This window comes from Corvus kubaryi, unplaced genomic scaffold (assembly GCF_017639235.1).
Source record: "Corvus kubaryi isolate FWS band 111438036 unplaced genomic scaffold, C.kubaryi_AGA036_p1.0 37396, whole genome shotgun sequence".
NCBI classification, from domain to species: Eukaryota; Metazoa; Chordata; class Aves; order Passeriformes; family Corvidae; genus Corvus; species Corvus kubaryi.
In genome coordinates this window covers 28105420-28127333 of record NW_024581135.1, presented here as the reverse complement: position 1 = coordinate 28127333, position 21914 = coordinate 28105420, and the positions used below count along the sequence as shown (strand labels likewise).

Here is a 21914-nt window from a genome sequence, read left to right as displayed (position 1 = left end):
TACAAGGTGTGCTTGAGTCAAGTTGTCGTTCTTCTTTCAGAAGTAGAGAAATACAATACTCATTAGGAACTTGCAAGTCACACCTCAAATTTATACATCCCACAAATCAGAACATGCTGGTTCTACAGTTAAAATATGGGAGATCTAGAAGAGGGCCCTCCAGATACAAAATAAGCACATTATGACTGCATGTCACAGACACAAAGGCTGTAAGCAAAGACTCACTGTCAAATGACTTCTTCCTTTTGTCACTGGGGTTTTTCCTCACCTTTGGCTTAGCATTATGTTCCAACACATCAGCCATGGTGTTAAGCCACAGGGAACTGTCAAGACAGCAACCTCTATTTTTTGCCTTCAAAAGATAAATATACTAAGAACAGGGAAAACCTAATGAGCTTTTACCAGATGGCATTAACTCTATCAGGCTTTGCTGTACAGACAAGACTGGAAAAAGGTAATTTTAGCTTGAGGCAAAGTATACATTGATCTAACCCAGTTAATGTCAGTGTGACACAAACATCATAAACTGGTAACTGATTTGGTAATTACTTCTAATGATAACCTTCCTATATGAACTATAGAAAAAATCTGAACCTGTACAAAAAGAAAATATTTTACAGACCAGAAACAAGTGAAGCAGCCATTTATTGAGTTGACCAGGTATGTAAATAAACTGTTCTGACAGTTATGAGCAGGGTACAAAATATTTAACTGTGGACAGTTTCTTCCTGTTTGTAAACATTAGAAAACTATTTCCTCCCAAACAATTTAAGCATCAGAAAGTATAAACAGTCTTTTGCAGAGGTTCATGAACGCTATTGGCTGCATTCTGTTCTAATAGTTGCAGAGCATTTCTGTTGTCAAAATCAGGAAAGGGGCTTCCCTACTACATTTCAAACACACAGGCTCCTGGCTGAAGTCTTGTTATTGACTGCAAAAAGTGTACTTACTAGTTTTTGTCAGAGGACGCATCCATGCTTTAAGTTGCAATTCTTTCAACAAAAAGTTAAATACATTCTGGTAAAATGAAAGCTGAGCAGTGTGTACAATACAAGCAGACCAAAAAAGTTTTGCTAGTTACTCTGACATGTCCTCTGATTTACAAACCTACTTTGCTTAATGGACAGTGCTGGTCACCACACTAGTAAAGGCAAACCTTAATTAATGGTCTGGTTTATGTCAGACAGATAAGGATCTGAAATCAAATCTCCTATATCCAAAATGCCCCCTCCCCTTTTTACTTGTCCAAGATAGAGTAGTCTTTCAGAATTTTTTACTACAAAGAACAAAACAGAAGATTTTTCATAATTTGTTTTAGAAGCATTTTCAATGTCTTCAGTTTCAACATCCATGCCTTAGGAAGACAAGTGATCAAGTGCATGAAGTCAGATAATTCTTGCACTGTCTTCACACAGGCTGAGCAAGCAACTTACTTGCCCTGACTTTCAAAAGCAAACAATTCAGATGAGTATTTCTACAGCACAGGCAACTTCAATACTACAAGACAAATGACATTAAAAAACCAAGCTGTCCTTAACAATCCAGGAATTGCTGAGTGGGTTCAGACAAAACAATTCAGCATAGTTATACTGAAAGAAATTCAGAGGTTTGCAGCACTGTCAACACCTGTGAGACTCATGAGCAAGGACTAAAGCACAGTTAAAACTGAGGGCTGCTGAAAAAGAATATGGCTTTATTTCATTTTGAAAAGCACCTTTCTTTCTAAAAGTGATGATATTCTAGTATACCTGTGGACATCCAGGGCATACTCAATTTCCACCCTAGTTCCAAAACAAGAGTCTCTCTTGTTTACATTTCATTAATTGTAAGCAGAGTATTTCTTTTAGAAAGGTACTGTTTTATTTGAATTTTCTACACTTTCAACAGGTGATACAGAAAGATCTCAGTTAAAAGTTAAATAATTCTTTTTATCCAATGGATGTATTCTAGAAAGAGAAACTGCATTAAATTTACTGCTTTGTAACTTGCTTAAATACTTATAGTTCAGTTTTGGTTTAGGACTCACTAATGTTTACTTATCTTAAGCAAGGATCTTGTTTTATAAAAGGCAATTTCTTTGATATACTTTAAAAGCTCTAACAAAAATATTCAGAGTTGGAGTTTTTAACGAATTTTTGCCCATTTTACAGGTTGGACTTGTATGGAGAACGACCAATAGTTAAAATTACACATGCAAGTTTTGGATAACTCATTAAAAAACTTCTAGAAGTAGAGCAACATATTCCAAGTTGCATGAAACCAGCTGTTACTCCTTTTTTAATATGCTAGAGTTACCTGGCTTTCTGGCAAAGATGGGTATAACTTATATTTTCATCTCTCTTCCCCATCTGTGTCCCATGGAGGAGATCCCTGCTGCCTGTGACCATGACCAGTGCTCCCCGAGTATTGGCCACAAGAGAAAGCAGCACTTGGGGCAGGCTCTGCAGGGACACCCAGCCCAGCACTCTCCCTCTCAGCAGGGGGTTCTTCCTCCCCACAGTGCCCCCAGACAGGGAATGAACACCAGGCTCACACCCCACATCCCTGACCTCGAGATGCTTGCGGGAAAGCTGGGAGAAGAGCCTTTGCAAGAAGGGGTTTCTTACAGTGCCCGCTATTTGAGGTGCTCCCATCACTCCCTACTGCATGCAATGGGAAAAAGAAGTTGAAGCCAGTTTCCAGAGCTGTAGATTTTTTGGAAGAAAACCGCCAAACCTGCTACAAACACTTGTTAAGAGTTGCTCTTCCATAGAAAGAAAGAAACAAGCCTGCCTGTAAGAATTTCATAAGCAAATCAGGAAGCAGCTCCAAAGCAGTATTATTTCAAGCTCTCCCCCTATCACAATTATGTCAGTAGAATGGGCCTTCCCCCAACCCCCTGACCTATAAACTATTTTCCTGCATGAGTTAGTTTTGCTTACTGAAATAAGCAGCTACTGCCCATGCTCCTTCTGCACAGCTCTGAGACTGCAGTTGAACCTCCACTATCCTGGTCATCTCCTGGGGTGCTTATTTGGAGTTAATTGTTGGTGTTTCTGTCACTGCATTAATCTGCCTGCTGCATTTAGTGCCAGCATCTACCACTGTGATAAGGCAGAGTCCCACAGCAGCTCTGGGATGCCATCCATGGGGAACAGGGTGTTGTAGGTAAATGATTCATGACATCTATGTTTGCAGCACAACAAAGACAGGTATCAAAATCCCTGGGTGATGTGTGTACTGTGCTGTACTGCAAACACTGAGAGCAGAGTTACAAATACATTTGCTCAGTTCTGTTCTGACTTCTCATTTTGACCAAACTATTTTGCAGTAGCTTAAAGATGATGAGCATTTATAAGGTTTTTGCTTCTAAAACTAAATGAAAAATGCGTATTTTAGTTACAATCACATTTGCCTTCTGAAGATGCATTTTTGTTCAGCTTCTTCTCTGTAAAATACAGTTTCCAGACATCAGCACAAAAGCAATTGGTGTTTGTTGTTCTCCCCGCAGAACCTTGCCAGCATTAACCTCCCTTAACACAAGCAGCTCCTCTCCATAGTAAGGATGGAAGCACAGCAACTTGATCCTTTCCTCTGAACATCAAGCCTGGTATTTAATGCAGCTCAATACACTTTATCCAGTGTGAGATACATTTAGCTGAGACATTTGTATATCTACATCAATCTAATATTGCCTATGAAGTTTAGCCTACATTCTCCTCCTATGCATTAGCAGCATCACTGTGCACATGGTTCTCAACGCTTCTTAGGGAGCTTCTCAAACTACTTGTTCACAGACTGCAAGTTATCTTTCAGGGGATGAGCAGTTCTTAATTTCCACTCACAAGTATCTTATGAACACATCTTTATAATACAAGCTATAAGCTCCTGGCTTACATGTACAAAGGACCCAGTAAAAACTGCATAGGTGAAGTTGCATTCCAGGAGCAAGTATCTACCTCCAGCCTCCTGAGTTTTTCTGTCCATACCAAGTCTGAATATAGCTTAAATTATTAACACTCTAGTGTAAGACTTGACATTTCTCTAGGCTTTTGAACTTAGGCAAGGCAAATAAATTGAAAATTACATTAAAAGTTAACAACAGCCAGACAGTCCATTTTTCCCCACCAATATTTACAACATCCTTAAAAAACCCTGAACAACAAAACAACCAAACAAACCCAAAAACATTCCTCCAGCTTGTGGAAAATTCTAAACATCCTCATTCCTTTCTCTCTCACACAATTCAAACTGTCACTGTTTTGCAGCTTTTGCTTCCTTGCTTGTCAAAAGCATTAACAAGTTAGCAGAGCACCCAAGTCATGTAGTTCTACTATTAAAGACAGAAAACCAAGTTATTTTGCAGTAGTATTACTACAAAATTACTACAGTAGGATTAACACAACAAGGAAAATGACAAAAATACAAAAGGATAGGGGATTATACCAATGCATTTAAAGTAGTGTAATTTTTTTTAAAAAATCCGCTTGTATGATTTATGTACATGTCCATTTGATGCAGTTACTTACTTTATCACATACACGTGACCTGAGTGACTCCATCTTCCTGGTCAAATTGTCCATCATCCAGTTCCCTTAATACTCCATCACTGCTACTGAATCCTGGAAAGCCTCCATAATGGGAGGATCCCTCCTTGATCCAACATTGTTTAGAAGGAGATAGGTGAAACTCGTCAGGTGGTTGTTCAGTTTCTACAGGGTAAGAAGTAGCTGTGTCTGATCCAACACTTCTGCTGGACACTCTGCCTTTTTCTTCCCCACTCACTTGTCTTAAGGATTTCCTCTGAAATACAAGAGGATGTTGAAATATTAGCTTATTTAGGGGAAAAACAATCCAGCCAAACCCTTTGCAATGAATTGTGGATAGATTTAGTGTGAGCTGCATTTTAACACTGAGTGTGAGAAATGTGCCATTATCTGAGGAGGCAGTTACAATTTCCATGGTAAATTATGCAGATAGAAGTCAGTGGCTGTTCTATACAGCCATTTGAAATGGGATCTACAGAGTCCTTGCACAGGAGGAACTCAGTATAAATACAGTCTGGCATTGGTATTGGGATTGCCTGACATCTTTCTTGTTGAAATGATGGTTGGCAATGTCAAAAAGAAAAGTAAGCAGATTGTGATTTCTGCAAACAATAGACCTACCAGACTATGCTAAGGGTTCTCTGAGGCACCACAAATAAATAAAACATTTATCTCAGTTCAGCATCAGGAGCTACCTGAGTTACTCAGATCTGTGATGATGCAGCACCTCCAGAGACAATGTCAGTACCTTGAGCCACAACAGAGGAGCAGGGTCAGGAAGGCAGAAGTGCCCTGAGCCACCTGCCTGGAGCCCTGCTCTCAGCACAAGCACTACTACAGCAGGAGATGTTTGCCAGGGGACACGGCCCTGCCCACACAAGGAACACATGAAGCAAAGAGGGAATCCAGCCTCAGCACAGAGCTGCATTTCAGTGCCTGAAGGACACAGTGCAAACACTTCAGAAACAAAACCACTCCAAAGACTTTTACTATGCTTTGGCAAGTTTGTGTCCCCTGTCTGTACATTGTCTTTTCTCAAATCCTTTTTAAACAGTAAAAACAATGGCCCGTGTGGCTAAAGGAAACATATTTAGGAAAGCTGTTACAGGGGACACTGGGAAATTAGACTAAGAGGAAATAGCATTGCCTCAGGAGAAACAGAAGGAAATAAGTTTTGCCTGGATGCCACAGTAAGAGGATGGAAAAGTCTGCTTAAGGGAAATAAAGAAAAAAACCCAATCCCCTCAAACACTGCATGGTTCAATCTTGCATCTCATCCTCTGAACTCTTTCTTAGAAAAGCAAATGGTATGTGACAAACAAAAAGTCCATTGAAACAGTACAGCCCTTGTAACCCAAGAAGCTTTTGTACTATTACATAAATCATAAGCCAGGCCATAACACACTACCCCCACGAATATGCAAGAAGGCAGGGAGATGAGCTGTGAAGGCATAACATACTCCATCCTCAGAAAAGAGACCCTGTGAGATTAAGAGACCAGGTAATAGAGGGGTTCCCCTCAATTCTTACTGAATCAAAACTTCCTTTAGAAATGGCAATTCTTAATTCAATCCAACAATCAAAAAAAAAAATCTGAATAGAGAAAGCACCCCATACCCCGTGTTGCCATTTTCCAGAACAGAAGTCATGGAGATCCAACAGCTGAACATGCCTAAGGAGCAAAGCTCCTTCCATGGCCAGACCCTGCTGCACTGAGAGGAACTGGGAAGTGATGTTACCAGGGCTTGATAGTTAAGTGATGAGAAGGCTGGATGAGGCTGCTTTCTTAGTTCAGTAATGAAAGAGCCTTGTTAGCAGCATTCTTCTTAAGGTACCTGGAGTTGCAAACATGCTAAGTGTATGCTTAAATAATCATAAGTTGTGATGCAATTTTCTTTTAACTTAAACTTTAGGTATCTGTAATATTTCTGTGTTCCAAAAACATCCTAAGTTGTGGACATAAAATTTTTTTTAACAGCAGCTTTAATGTCATACGAACATCAGTGAACAGATACACAGCACAAATGAAGAGGAAGATGTCATGACCAACAATATACAATCACAGGAATTAAATGTTTTTACAAGAATGTTTGCAACAGTTTGATGAAGTTGTACAGCTGTGTCATCACTGTCCAGGGGACATTTTAAATAAAGGTTACACAATACCAAAAAATCCCACAAAAACAAAACACCCCCCCAAAAGCCAACAAAAACCCCCAAACGAACAAACCCCAACCAAAATAAAAAGCTCAACAAAACCCTCCCTAAACATTAAAGTTCCTAGAGCAGAAGGGAATGCTTTCAAATTTCAGTAGCTTGTTTTACAGCTGAAGTCTAGCTACTCAATGCAAAACTAGCAAATATTTTGGTAAAAAAAAAAAAAAGCAGTGAAGTAAAAAGATTAAGATTCAGGGGAAAACCAATGTAACTGCCAAAACAGAAGGAAAATGTAACTCTGCTAAATGTTTCAGCTTCAGCCCCAGTTACCTATTCATCCCATGCTAAATGACCTCAGCATACTGAAATTTCCTGGTAGAGAAGTAAAACATTCACTGGTACTGAAAAAAGCACATTTTGTTCAGATTTTAAACACAGAAATCCTGACATAAATGGCTACAAATCAGCTATTTCTTGTTTACTTCGAGTATATTTAATGCTTTAGTCATTAGTGTCCCATTACAACAAAATAAAACAACTACAAAACACATTTTATTTGTATACACCAAGGCTGCTCATCACCCCACAACAGGGTAAAAGAATTTGAACAGTGAGCATAATGCTTCCTATTTTTAATTTAAGCCATGTCTCAAAGATTCATCAGTTCCTCAGACTGAATGTTTTTACAGAACTGGTTTGTATTACATCTATTACAAGAATCCAACTTGTGACATACAGTTATGCTGCCTTTGAAGAGACACATAGTTAGAAGTAACATTATGCCTTAGTAAGAGAAAAATACTTGTGTCAGGAGTTCATGCCCTTATTATATACAGAGTATTAATGAAGTATGAAAGCATCAGGAAAAGCATTATGACTGACATGATACTGTTTTATATATTTACAATACTGCTATCAAAAATTGTGGTCCAAAACATACTTTCAGAAATGTATTAGGAAAGAAAGTAAAGACTACAAAGTCAGAAGGTTTTAAAGATAAAAGCTGGTGATGCTTTCTACACGCAAGGTGGTTAGGGAAAAAATTCCACTGACAGAATTTAGAAGAGGGTATGAATGGAGAGAGATTAAGACACCGGCAAAGGAGACCACAGAACACTGAAGAGAAAAAAAAAAGCAAAAGCTCCAATTCTGTAAATGAAGAAATAAATTATAGCGTACGAGAACTAGCTGGGAATTGAGACAGTGGCAGAGACAAAAACAATAAAACAGGACTTGAACTATGTATGCTGAAGGCAGTTCTTCCAGGCATGGAAGTACTAATTATCAGGGGACACAGTGAGAAGGAAGTTAGTCTGGAGATAAGCAGAAGCCTGGAGAAGAACAAAAAAAGGAAGCGTACATTTTAGAAACACTAAACAAAGGAAAACACAGATGATGACCACACTGAACAGACAGTAAAAAACACAGAGAAAGATCAAATACAAATGCAAGAAATCTAGAGACTCATGGAAGTATTTATACAGGTATAGAAAGAAGCAGTTAGGTATCACTGCCATACAATATATAATGCCATGAATGAGTTTGTAAAGTTACTACTCCAGTGCTGGACATGAGTGAAAACATTCATAGCTGTCCTAACTGCTTAAGACTATCACAGGAAAGACATGTAGAATAGAGAAAGGTCAACCAGCCACTGAAAACCAGAAAGAACCAAAAATGGAAACCCATCACAGTATGTCAAAAGGCTTGGTAAAGAAAAGCCCACCAGGAGTTCACCCTTCTCTGGCCACAGCAGGATTTACTGCAGTACTGTGCAGGTGCAGTAACTGCTGTGACACTGACTCTGAGCAGAACGTGGAGACAGAGTTACTTAATCCTCAAAGCACTTGATAGAACCACTGCTATGGGAGCTTCACTCAAAAGGGACAAGGAGTTTTTGAGGTTCAGCTGCAGGAACTTTAAACCCTCTATCTCTGTCACACATTTTCATGCAACAACAACCCTTCACCCTGATAACCTGCAGATTACAGTATCCCTCACAGCACAGCTTAACAATTCTTTCTTCTAAAAATGTGAAAGTAGATGTTTTGAAGGCCAAGACAGTTTTCCATTTCATGTGCAAGAGATGCAGGATTTTGATCAGAACTTTTAAGACTCCCTAAAGACTTCCAAGGAAATATAGCATAGCCAACCTCATTCACCTGAGACACAGTAATTCCTTAGCATAAAACAGGTTTTTAGCATGCTTATGCTTTTCTCCATGGCTTAAGAGGTAAGTTAAGGAAAAAAAATAACATGTGATCCAGCTATAAAAAATATCCACAAACTTGAACTTGAGAGGAAACCCTGTTCTGCCACTTCCCCCCCCCCATTAATTCTGAAGTTTAGTTTGTTCCTGTATCTTACCATTATGTGCAGTACTAATTTTTTTATATTAATAGCACAAATATGTTACTCACCTCTGGTGTCTGGACAGAAGAACTCCACATAACAGGTCTCTGAAGAAAAATTACTTGCTTTGTGGCCAGATTTCCTTCACTAAAATTTAAAGAAAATAATTTCTATGTTTTAACAGCAATAATTGTCACTAACATTCAAAGTCAACTTTAAAGTGGGTCTAAGTCCATGAGTGAGGACAGACTACAGAGCATTAGCCAGTTTATTAATTCCTCAACAGTTCTATAATGATATTTTTAAAAAACCAGAAGCATAGAACTGGGTTAAGGTGATGCACATGGAAATATGGACAGACCAGTAATTTGTACTACCACAATTGGAGTTATTTAACATATGTGCTCTTGAAAGTTTAAATATTAGAGCTCCTACTTTTAATACTTTTAATCCAAGTCTGCACATTTATGTCTGAAGCAAACCTTCAAGTCTTTATTTAACTTAATCTTCACTGTTAAATAAACGGCAACATATTAACGTCACAACAACAAGGCCCAATCTTAACAAATCCATAGCTTCAACAAATCTCTCAATACTTTGTGGTATGAAACTTGGGAATTAACATTCTTTACTGCTAAATAAAAGTTGCTGTAAAATGTCATCTGACACAGGAGGATAAGCTTGCTGCCTGACCACCTATGGATAAAGGGACTCAGTTTTAATAAGCTCTACATCAAGAATAAGATAAATGACACTGGCTGTTTTGTATGAGGGAGGTACCAGCATAGGCAGGACAAGAGAAATGTTTCAGAAGAACAGGGGAAAAAAAAAGAAAGAGCAACTTCAGTCCTGGAACTTTTGCAGATACTAATACTGTTGTGGTAGACAAAGCACAGGTGTTGGGTTTTTTTCCCCAAAAGGGAATACTTGTAGAAAAATAAACATGACAAGTGAAGTTGCTCCCAAGACCAAATCAGATATTACTGATATGATGTTTCATAAGTATTACAGCCTTAGTAGTGATGATAAATACATCCTTTAAGTTTTAATCTATTTTCATCACCTTTGCACCAGAAATACATGTCACCACATTGACAGGATATATAATACAAAGCCCAACTCCATGTCACTGAAAGTGAAACAATTTCAAGATGAGAACTCTAGAATGAGAGATTTTAAAAATTCCTGTGTCCTTCTAAATATCAGATACTACATTTTTATAGGCTCTTCTTTCTCCAGCTGCTTCTGGGCAGTATTCAGTAAGATGCTGAAGCATACCAAGGCAAAACACTGAGATACTTTGGCAAAAGGGTGACTACAGATTTAAGAGTGCACTAAATGTAAGTAGCAAAATAGAAACACCAAAGAGATGGGACTTCATTTGAAGTATTTATGATTCTACCTATTCTACCAATCAAAACTGTTATTATGCATAACATTACAGAAAGAACTACTACAATAATGTAAGCTTTTACTTCAGCATGGGTTTGTAACAAGGTTAACCACCACACACATGAAGTTAAGGTAACTGATGCATCTTTCAAGACTGAAAATTATTTTGTATTTAACATCAGGGACTTGCTCCAAGAAAAACCAGGGATTAAAACTCTTCCTATGAGCTCAGAAGAGCTTGTTAACAGCCTGCCCTACACTAAAGCTTCTGGACATAAGGTCTGAGAAAGTACACAAACCAGTGCTATTCCCTGCATAGACAGTGACTCAGATCAATAGTGATGATGGGTTTGTGATTGTGTTTGGCCCCTCACAATCTTCCTTTCAGTCTAGCTGAACTCAGGTCATGGCATATCTTTGCATGTCTTCCTTGGATGAAAACAGAGAACTAAAATTCCAGCTTGTGGGAAAAACAAGAATGCAGGAGAACAAATTCATTCATTTCCTTAAGCCTTACAAGGTTTCCTGTTCAAAGAGTCCCTACCTCACTATTTGCATTCATTAAAAGAAAGTGTTTAGATTTTATGTCATTACAAGGAAATCTGCAATCCTACAACCTTATTCCACTTGGCTAGGTATTTCTCTGTGCCTCAGTTATGTCTCTTTTGATCAATTGAAAAATGTCTCTTCTAAGCAACAGGGCTGAGCACAGTCCCTGGCATGGGGAAGAGCCTAGGGCTTATTTTGTAACAGTGTCTGCATTCCTTCAGAGAAAAGGAAAAAAACCCAAACATTAAGCTACAGCTTGTACAAATTCTACTAGAACAGAAAAAGGACACGATGGTGAGCAGACAAGAAGTAAATTAACAATTTTCTAAGTCTGACCTTATTAAAATGCCGCACACGACAAAGCTGCTATGAGCTTAATTCACAAAGAACTCAATGACAGTGGGATTTCCACAGAATTTAAATGAGAAAAAGTGCTTAGAGCAAGGGAAGCTCCATAGTTTCCCTCACATTTCTATACTCCCTCTTTGCCTCATAAATCAGGGCATTTTGAAACCATAGATTAAGTAGTGAGCCATGATAAATTAATAACCACAAAGTCAGTGTTTTTGCACTGCATTGCCCGTGGTCTGCCTTGCCCATTTTCAGGGACTACAGTAATCAGTGAAGGGAAATAAAGGTCACTGCAGAGTAAGGCTGCTGAAGCCTTTTTCCTGTCTCTTCTTTTAAGAGTGATGAAGAGCAACAGAGACTCTTTTGTTGAAACACCAGCAATTTGTTTGTCTGCTTATGCTGTATGGGCAAAAACTGTGTCCTCTTACACGTCTATATTTAAGTCGTCCAAAACAACCATGAAGCTACAAGCTCAGTAGTACTGCCAATGGTTCTGGTTTTTCCAGTTCCATTTTTTTTATGCGTGAACATTTGATATACAAAGCACTTAGAATAGATGTTAGACAATTTTCTGAAAAATGAACACAGGAAATAAGATAAATTATTTTCATCTATTCAGGGGTGGTTTTTTTTTTTCATTTCTCAAAATAAAACTTTGCACTCCTTTGGAACTGTGGATTACCTAGACTTTCAGTTTTGAGACAGACACCAGCCTGGGATACCAAGTGTCCTGGCTTAAAGGATCTATTAAATGAAAAATTTAAAAGCCTTAGAAATACTTCTAATTTTCAACCACAAACATATATGGACTTCCACAAACTCATAATAATACCATACTAAAAACTGCAGCAGCACTAATTTACAAGGAAATTATTTTCTAGATACTCATTAGACTTAACTCCTAAAAGGACTATTAATTTTTTTCTTGCTCTTTATCTTCTGAGCTTGGCATCATTACTATCAAATTCTTGTCTTGAAGGAATTCACCAATTAAATAAGACTTGTATATAGTGCAGGGGGTTCTTTAGGTCAATAACATTTTTGTGGATCTGTCTGGTATTCTTTTATGGTCTGCTTTCTTTCATCTAAAAATTTCTTTATTGACCCCTGACACAGTTTAAATACCCAACATGGATGGATACAACAAGCATTGCATCATATTCATTTTTTTCATGTTCTATTTCCTCATATTTCTAGCAAAAACAGAATCACTGTCAGAAGAGGGCTTCTATGCAATCTATAGTGTGCAGGCCAAAAAAAACCAAGACCCACAGTGTTTATTTTTCAAACAACACTGCACAAAATCACCACTGTGCATGTTTCAAGAAAGTTAACTTTTCTCAGGGAAATGTTTCCTGCATCCAACATAATTTAACTGTTGACGTAGGAGGTAAAGGACTAAACAGATCTCCAGACTACCGTCCCTGCATGAATGAGACAGTGACCCATGACATTCAGCTCTCAGAACACTCCAGGCATCAGGACATCTGATTTTATTAAGATCTGTAAAAACATTAAAAACTACAAACCCACATAGAACATGTATGACAGCCTGGTGTTTTTTAACCTGTTTCAGATCCTAACCATGCAAAAACCTGAAAAGGAACACACCAGGGCACGACAATTCCATCACACACCTAGAACCCGTACTGGCCTGTTGGTTACACTATTCATCTGCAGACAAGCAGTGGGCACAATGTCTAAGAACAGATCACAAAAGATCTGAGATGAGGGAAAGTTTTGCAATAAATTAGGAGAAAAGGACGACAGAGGAAAGTACTACAGTGAGTAAAAACGGGGAAAATAGAAAATTTTCTTTACACACTATGCACAAATTCTATATTAAAAATTATGAAAACATCATTTTTCAGATCATCCCAAAATGTTGGGTTTTTTTGTTTTTTCAGTGTTTCTGAAGCTCCTTAATATTCAGGCTGGGTTTTGAGGTCAGAGTTTCAAGTCTGGGAAAAAAACCAGCTGTTGATCAGCATAAAGTGTGTCCCTCTTTATTAAGACTTTTGCATTCCTAGGATAACCTACCACCACAGTAATGGCATCTTTCACAGCAGACACACAGTGACCTTCCAAGAATTTCTTCTCCTCTTTAAATACCAACATCAATGCCTAAAAATAGTTGTTATCAATCACTACTTAGCCTATCAGAACAGGAAGGCATTCATTTTCTGACTCTTATGAATTCTCAATTCCTAATTAGAAATTCTTGTTCATAAGCTTTTTTACTTTTTTTAAGAAAATTGAATTGCTGTATATGAGATGTACTGCAGGCACACAAAACATGATTCATCCTACTTCTTCCAAGAGTAACTCAGCTTGGGATAACAAGCATTAGACAATTCATACAGACTCCTACTGAACCATTCAGACCAGAAAATAAATGGTTTTTATTAATCTGAGTTACTCTAGTATGGATACAAAATGAATCCAGTTTCAGAGTTGGCCAGGATACAACCCCCTTTAGCATGAGCACTGCTATTTAATGCTCTGGTTGTTTCACATCTGGGATACAGCACTATTTGAGACCTAAATATCTTCCTGGTATGTTCTCTCTAATTCAAGGAACAGCTCCAGCCTAATCAGTCCGTTGATGCTTCCTACAGCACTGGGTCCTAACTTTTTTTCTTACAGCACTTTGCCTCTATTAATTGGCCCTGCCTTTGCTCTGTGATCTATGAGGTACAAACCAACACCATGTGATGTGCTGCAAGCACAAACTGACACTCCCAGAGTGTCATTCAGCAGCTGCTCAGGACATTCCTGACCCTGCTTATCCAAACCCTATGGGGCTGGTTCAGTTACATTGCTTGGGGGACACAAAAGGTTGGTTGGCAGTTAAAAATTCTCTCATCCTATGACTCACAACACACCATGACTACTAAAATCTCTCTCTCATTCTTCTCTGGCATTCTTCACAGATTAAACCCAGATTCTGAACACTTACTCTCAAGCTCTAAGATTTGGCCAAAATTTCAGCTGTTTATGAAAACCAGGCCAAGTAGTTCACATAGCCCTTAAGTCACCATGTTCAAAGCTAATACACTTAGACTACAAAATTATTGCAGAAATTAAAGGATAACCATTTGTTTCATATTCTGGAAACTGCTTCTTCCAGAGGAAAACAAAACATAGACCCTTAAAAAAAATAAGCAACAGAACATGCCATATTTTACTACAACTTCTTTTGTCTTTGCATTTAACCAGTTGGTTGAAATCAACTATTAGAAAAACCACTGCCAAAAAAACCCAACACCTATTGCTTTATCACAAAAGCCTCCTTATGCGGGGTGAGTTGATTTATTTATGTCAAATCACTTGACCAGAACTCCACTTTCTTGCAGCAGTTTTCTTAATCCTTCATTCACATCTTTTTCATGCTGTCTTGATTTAACACAGTGAGGTCTGGGATCCAAAGATTACTCAAGTCACCCACTCTTCCCACAGCTGCTAATGAGCCCTAAGTCCTGCCTCAGTACATCTGTTTGTTTTTGAAGTTTGGCAATCTTATGGGTGGAGAACCTTAAAAAAAAATGATGAGAGAAGAGAGGCATTAAGTGTGCTTGGTCTAGTGTTTCATTGGCCATTTTTTAGCTTGATACTGTGATGAAAGCCAGAGTACCTTTTCAGGGGGTTATTTAAGAAAAAAAAGCCTGGAATGTTATGGAAAATCCAGGTCTGCAATTTAGCTTTCTTCTTATGTAGAAAAGAGGCCCATCAATGATCTAAATAAGCAATACAGCTAGAGACTGAAATCCAGTAGTCTGGTACTATATTTGAGGTGAACCATAATGTCTACATTAAAGAAGAGAAACAGCCCAATAACTTGCTGGATTAGCACATTCTCTGCCCTAACTTGAAATAAATACTCCATGGACTGTCTTGTGACAACATGACTTTTTCCATAGTCTAAATCAGTCATTCACCAAGGTCCTAAACTAGTGAAACATTCCCACACTTGTTTCCGGTTAAAGCATGAGTAACCCCATTGCTGTGGACTGGGTATGTGATAAAAAGTTTCCTAAATAAAATTTTTCATGTTCAGATTTACACAATATATTTTAAATTTAGAATAAGACTCACTGAAATCAGTAATCCTAAGCAGATATGGTAAAAACACTCCACGAAAGTGCTACTTACATCTCAAGCTCTACATACATTTAACATCAGCATTTTTCTTCCTTTTACATTTAAGTATGCAAGTATTTGCCAATTCTCAGACATACACACCAAAAATGCTGTAATCAATTGTTTGGGTACCTGTCATGTCGTACAATTGGTGTAGGCAGGACACAGGTCAGGAGCCATCCAAACTCAGCCAGCGTGTGCAATAAAGGTCCATAATCTGTTTTAATTTCACACCCCTACATTAATAATTATAAGAAGTAGTAAAGAGACTCTGTACAGGTTTTGTTTGCATTTCTACACAATTACAACACCTCCCCTCCCACTTTAAATGAGATAATCCTCTGAGATGACATCAAGCTTGTTTGATGGAGATTCATTATTTCAAACTGAAAACAACTTGAAAAGTTCAAGACTACAAAATCCATGGAAAACAGAATTTATTAACATTAGGTATGGGCCCTGACTCATCAAGACAATTCAAAGCACATCTCACTCATTAAACTTGTCACTTTGCTAAATTAGTGTCTAAAACTTTTTAAGCACCATAATTACATGTGTCAATTGGCATCTTTACACTTTTTACTCCACATGTGAAGAATAAGCATCTCACTTAGATACATAGTTAAGGTTTTGGTAGGTTTTTCTGCGGTTTTTTTTAATAGAAAAGTTTAGTTTGATGTTGATTTTTTCACATTGGTAAATGTATTTATCATTGGATATTTCAAAAAGTAAGACCTAAATCCAACAACAACTGCTTTCAGATGTCATTGATACCAATAGCCCTAAAAGAGTAGAATATTTCTAAACAGTAATTTAAGTAATTTTATTGCTGTAACCTACTACAGCAGTACATGTAAGTTTATTAGGAAACCCAAGTCTTTCATATTTAGCAGAAAATTTTCATAAAAATACATATCTGAATACCATACTGAATTAATTCACTATCAATTTTCTCTTGTTCTGTTTCCAGTTCTACTTTCTCCTCCTTTTTAAAGTATACCTCACACTATCAATGTGATCTGCACTTGCTGAAACTACACCTAAATTGGTCTGAAACACACACAAAGCCCCCCCAAAACATTTTCTTTGGTGGTTGTATTTGTTGGTATGAACATTTACAAATGTCAGGCCAGAATTCCTCCAGCATATTTCTTTTATGCATATTCACCAACGCTCACAAATCTGATTTCATTTTTATGATTTGAGGCTTTAGTTAAGCCTATGCAGGTGACTTCAGGAAGCCATCCTTAATGTTTATGGAACACGGGTACCAGCATCCTAAAGGAAAAAACAAAGAAAAAAACAAGTAGGAAATAGCACTGCTAAGTAGTCACCTATTTACCTCAATGACTGTCCATTGTTCAACAACTATTGCATCATTTCCTTTCCTATTAGAACCTGGAACCCCAGCACCTTCTTCTTCGTAGATAAAGAATCCTTCTAAAGATTTGGGCAAATAGTCCCCTGTGAACATAAACATTAAGTTTTAGGTTAATAGATTACCAAGACATACACAAGATGTTTCTTTCTCACTGAACAATCCTCTAAAATAAATGACTCAGCAAACTCAAAATTGTGGTTCTTTATCCATCTAGTTACAGCTTGGAGTGTGCAAATCAACTTATTATTAAAATCCCTTTTTTCTATACAAATTGAACTATGAGCTATTTTCTCAAAAGCATTAACCCCTTCCATACTCCAATCTGAATTCCAGTTTCCTGTATTCAACACATCCATTGCAGAGGATGGGCATGACCCTTTTTCTTCAGCTTCAATATTGTCTTCCTGACAAGAAGTGTGGCTTTTGGTGTGGTGGGAAAGAGCATAAAAATGAGTGAACCATGAAGTGCAAAGCTCAACTACATATGTTAATGGCCACAGGAAGAGCCTGAAACGAGTAATTGTAGGAGGATTCCTGACGGGAAGGAAGTTTCAGAGCACAACTCCCTGACTCACATGTCAAAGCCTGGTAGCATCCGTTTGGCCCAAACTAACACTGTGCATCAAATATTGGTTCATTTTCTGGTTTTGCTTCTCCTAGCAGCCTCTGGGAAGCCTTTTGTGGAGATTTATCTTGACAGCTGACTAAAACTAATTTTGTACAGTAAAATTATGTAATCCTCAAAATATCAGCTTTAAGTCTCCTTGAATGCTGGATGAGGTATGTTATTACCTGCATATTAAAGACGGGGAAGTTATTCATGCACAGAAGAGCAGACAGCTCTCTCTGTGGGGAATGGGAAAACTGTAAAACTGTTGTTGGACAACAGCTGCAAAGATTAATTTCAACAGCTGCCAAAACCACCCCTCAGTGAACTGTAACAGATCTCCAGAGAGTTCTCTTCCAGCTCTAAAAAAACTCTGTATTGAAAACTACAAGTCTGAATTCTCACCTCTCCTCCCCCAAAGGAAATTTGGTTCTTCCACTGAGTTAAATAAATAGGAGTAACAGCTTCAGAGCAAAAAAGATGACTACCACAAACTGTGACATTAGACTGTTCACGCACACAAAATATGCAGTTTGAGAGGGACTAGCTGCCAAATTCCATCAGAAGTAAATCTATGTTGATGAGCTTATGTGCCTCTGAGTCACTAAATTTACTGCAGAGCTACAGAAACACAGTGATTCACACTCAAAACCATGGAGAACAATGAAAACTGAAGAGCTGTCATTAGTGTCAGGTTTTTGTTTTTGAAGAATCGTAATTTAACTTGCAAAGATCTTATGTTTTACATTTTTTAAAACTTCATTTAAGGCCTTCAATAATCCAAGCCTTGTAAAGGGGACAATGAGTGCATATTGTTTTAAATCAGAATTATCAGAAAAAAGCATAAGACATAGTAAATACAACAACTACTCACACTGACAGTAATTTTACCCTCCTCATATAATTCATGTAAGAAGCAGAAAAAATGACTTATGAGAGCCACTGTAATACATTATTAATTGCCTATTGCACTTGATAATCAGCCTAAGCATTGCAAAGACTGTTTAAGGTCCCCAGGACATTTTCAACAAACATTTGAGACGACTTTTCTCCACTGCAACCCTGTATTTTGCTTGCTTACACTGGACTAAAATAATTAATTCTAAAGGAACACAAACAACTTGCAACTTAGTACAAGCAAGACAGGTACAAATCCAACCAAAGTATCACCTTAGTGAAGTATAAAGTCTAGGCTTGCTATTAGTTATTATTACTAATTATTAGTTAAAATAGTTAATTGTTCTGGAATTTACTAAACATGTCAGCTTGTCTTGGTCCATACCCCTAATGCTAGGTACTACCATTTTCTTCACTTTTTTGCAAGTAATTGTACAACAGTAGCTACCTACTATTTTTTGCACGCTTTTAACTTCTGGCTTTCAGACAAATTCAGTTCAAATGGAAATTAATCTCTCAATTACACATTTTATCAGCAACAGAGTTTGAGAGTTCTAAATGCTTTTCATCCCATTGTTTTCTTGAAAAACCAAACCAAACCAAATGAACCAGCACAAAAGGTTTATTTTGTTATAAAGCTACACTAGTTTGCTGCTTTGGAAATTGTCAGTTTGATAAAACAAAGCAGAAATTTCAATTACTTAGTCTATTATGAATTTGTAGAATCTGATACCTAAAACAGGAGTAATTTATTTTCTGGGCAGTTACAGATCTATCTGAACATGTTTACATATTGACTCTCACATCAAGAAGCAAAATATGATAATTTTTTTCAAGTCACACAGTTCTGTGTAAACAAGCAAAAGCTTCATGATGTCCTGGGACAATACTCACCTTTAGAAGTGTCCCAGTGTACAAAAGAATCAACTAAGGACAATCCTTGTTTATAATAAAATGTAGTTAATTCTAGCCAGTCTGCTTCCAATGTACTAACAACTGGCCCCTTTCTTGTTACTTTCATAGACAAAACACCTTCATGGTAGGTCCAGCAGGTAGAATCATCATCAAAAACATTGAAGACTGTATAGAGCTTGTCTAAGGAGAGAAAAAGGAAGAATGAACCTCAAAGACAGTGCTCCAAACTTAGTAATATTACTAATCTCTTATTTTAACATAATTTTCTAATTCTACACAACAGTTTTAATAATTGATTCTTGATGTGGCTTTGATCAAGAACTAAACACACTCAGGACAAGGTGTGAGGGGAGGTACACTTTGGGATATGAGGAAAATGTGAAGGTATTACAGTTGGGCTGTCACTGGACTCTTCAGATAGTTGGGGTTTGCATAAAGAAAACATACAAGGACTAAGGAAAACCCAGCAGAAACAGGCTTTATTTCTGCCACTCAAGGAACTGCTGGCTACAAATATTTGCAAATATAAAAATTAAAGACAATTTTCTAAGTTTGCAAATACAAGGAATGCCTTGTACTGATTTTTACCCATTATTTTCTGAAGCTAAGTACCAGTGTAATTAGTTGCCTACTGGGATTTTCCCATAGTAACTGATGATCAGTGGAAATTAAGGATACAAAACCAACATATCCTCAATTTGTTTTTATCTTGGTATTAATACAGTACTGTAACAAAACCAGTCACAAACAAGCACTCATTAAAAGTTAATAGATCCACAGCATTTTAGGAAATCACTGGTGCAAGTTATGAAATTCTTACTATGTGTGTTCTACAAACACTTGTGTGTCACTGGTTTGGAGAAGTAACACAAAACAGTTGCCCAGAAATATTCTCAGATTGCCTAATACTGCTGGGCAGCCTAAATCAATGCAAACCAACCTCTAAACATGGAAGTTTTGACAGTGTGAAAACAAAGGAATTTGCTTAGATGACCCCACTTTCTAGGCTCCAGAAACAGAGATTAATTCCAAAGAAGGACTTGTACTCCAAGTAGTCTGAATCAGTATCTGGAAGAATCCCTCTCTGTTTTGAGAAGTGTTACTACAGCCACTGCAGGTAACATCAGGTGCCCAGAATAAGGTAAATTAGGAACAAAATGTTGAACTTTCAGTAAGAGATGACTCTTTTCCATACAGTTTTGTCACCTTCACAGGTGCTTATATTAGATGTGTTTATCCTGACAAAACTTAATTTCTTTTCCCACATATTGAAGTGAGATCACTTATTCTTCAGAAAAAAAGAAAATTGTTTCCCAATACAACTACTCAATTCCTCATGTCTACCAGAAATTTACCTCTGCAAGCAATGCATTATAGTGAAAATTCAAGAGAATAGTTCAAAAAGCAACATAATAGTCAAAATTCATACACCATGAACCCCAATCTGTAACTTGGACACAGTTTTGCCTCTTTTGAGCAGAGGTAAATGGAAGTGGCACACTGGCATAGCAGTACATATCTACACATATGTAAGACTGCCTTGGAAAATTCACATCAGGATTTTTCAAAATGATGGTTACATAAAACATAGACCAAGAAAGGTGGTTAAGTTTCATCTTATGAACTCCAGTGATTTTCTATCTGACTAGTGTAGAGAAGCCTGGCATATCCTTGCCAAAGCTTTTTCAAGAGTTTCCTGAGAACACTGCACGTAGGGGATGCACTGGCTGCTTATCTTTCTGGTTACACCAGTCTGCACAAACAGTGCTCCTGAACAGAACAAGAGTTTTCCACTTCTTCCTTGCAGGACTTCTATTCTGCTATATATAGCAAACCCACTATTTCAAGCTGTAAGGAAAGAATTAAGCTTTAACTGATTATGATATAAAGGCTCTCTTGTAGGAGAACTGCTTTTAATCAAGAGTTAAAAATAAGAGGAACATTGATTATCTCAGTGCTTAGAGTCATTCTCACAGTCTACAAACTGGAGAGGCTGCTTTAACAGGAGAGTGAAAAGGTTGCTTTTGAGAGCAATTAAAACATGTCTGGCTCATCAGGGAAGAGCCCATTATGTCAAAATGCAGCCTGACATGGAAGTTTCATGCTGCCTGCTTTCCACACAATACTGTCTTGCATTAGTTCTCATACTTAGATTACATCTTCCTTTTTACCTTCTCCTCTTTTAGCAGCCAGGAGGCCTTAGAGTTTCAGTACCAGAAGCCAATGTTTCAGGCCATTTTTTACACAGACTACACCAAGCATCTCATTCTTCTACAACTAAGCTGTCTATCACAGCACCACCATTTTTTCAATTATGCTTTTCATTCCCATACTTCTAATGCTTACTTCTCTCTAATAAATTCATTTTGTAACAATTATTGTCTTTGATTTCATGGTCAATGCATTAATTTAAGTGATCTCTTTCAGGACACTTCTTGAAGGCACATTAACCAGAAAGAATCCATTATGAACGGATTTATTTGCTGTACATTATGTGAGTTGCCTGGAAGCATGCAGAATTTTGGCTCTAGCTGGAAGGGACTCTCTTTGTTGTCAGCTCTGAAACAGGCACAACTGGAATCACACAACATACTTGGAAATCATTACATGTTTATAATACAATACTAAGTAAAACTACATGTGCACT

At 37.6% G+C, this 21914-nt stretch overlaps 1 protein-coding gene across 2 annotated transcripts in view; it reads right to left on the bottom strand.

The window, feature by feature from the left end:
- Positions 1 to 626: 626 nt before the first annotated feature.
- RFTN2 (raftlin family member 2) overlaps positions 627 to 21914 on the bottom strand; it is a 31890-nt gene continuing 10602 nt past the window's right edge. For both annotated transcript variants that reach the window (XM_042040309.1, XM_042040308.1), the window contains 5 exons: positions 19247 to 19447; positions 16810 to 16931; positions 15600 to 15703; positions 9104 to 9182; positions 627 to 4782 (listed from right to left, as the gene is read on the bottom strand). In XM_042040309.1, the coding sequence (XP_041896243.1) occupies positions 4513 to 4782; positions 9104 to 9182; positions 15600 to 15703; positions 16810 to 16931; positions 19247 to 19447 (776 nt within the window). In that variant the 3' untranslated portion in view covers positions 627 to 4512. The remainder of the gene's footprint in view (positions 4783 to 9103; positions 9183 to 15599; positions 15704 to 16809; positions 16932 to 19246; positions 19448 to 21914) is intronic.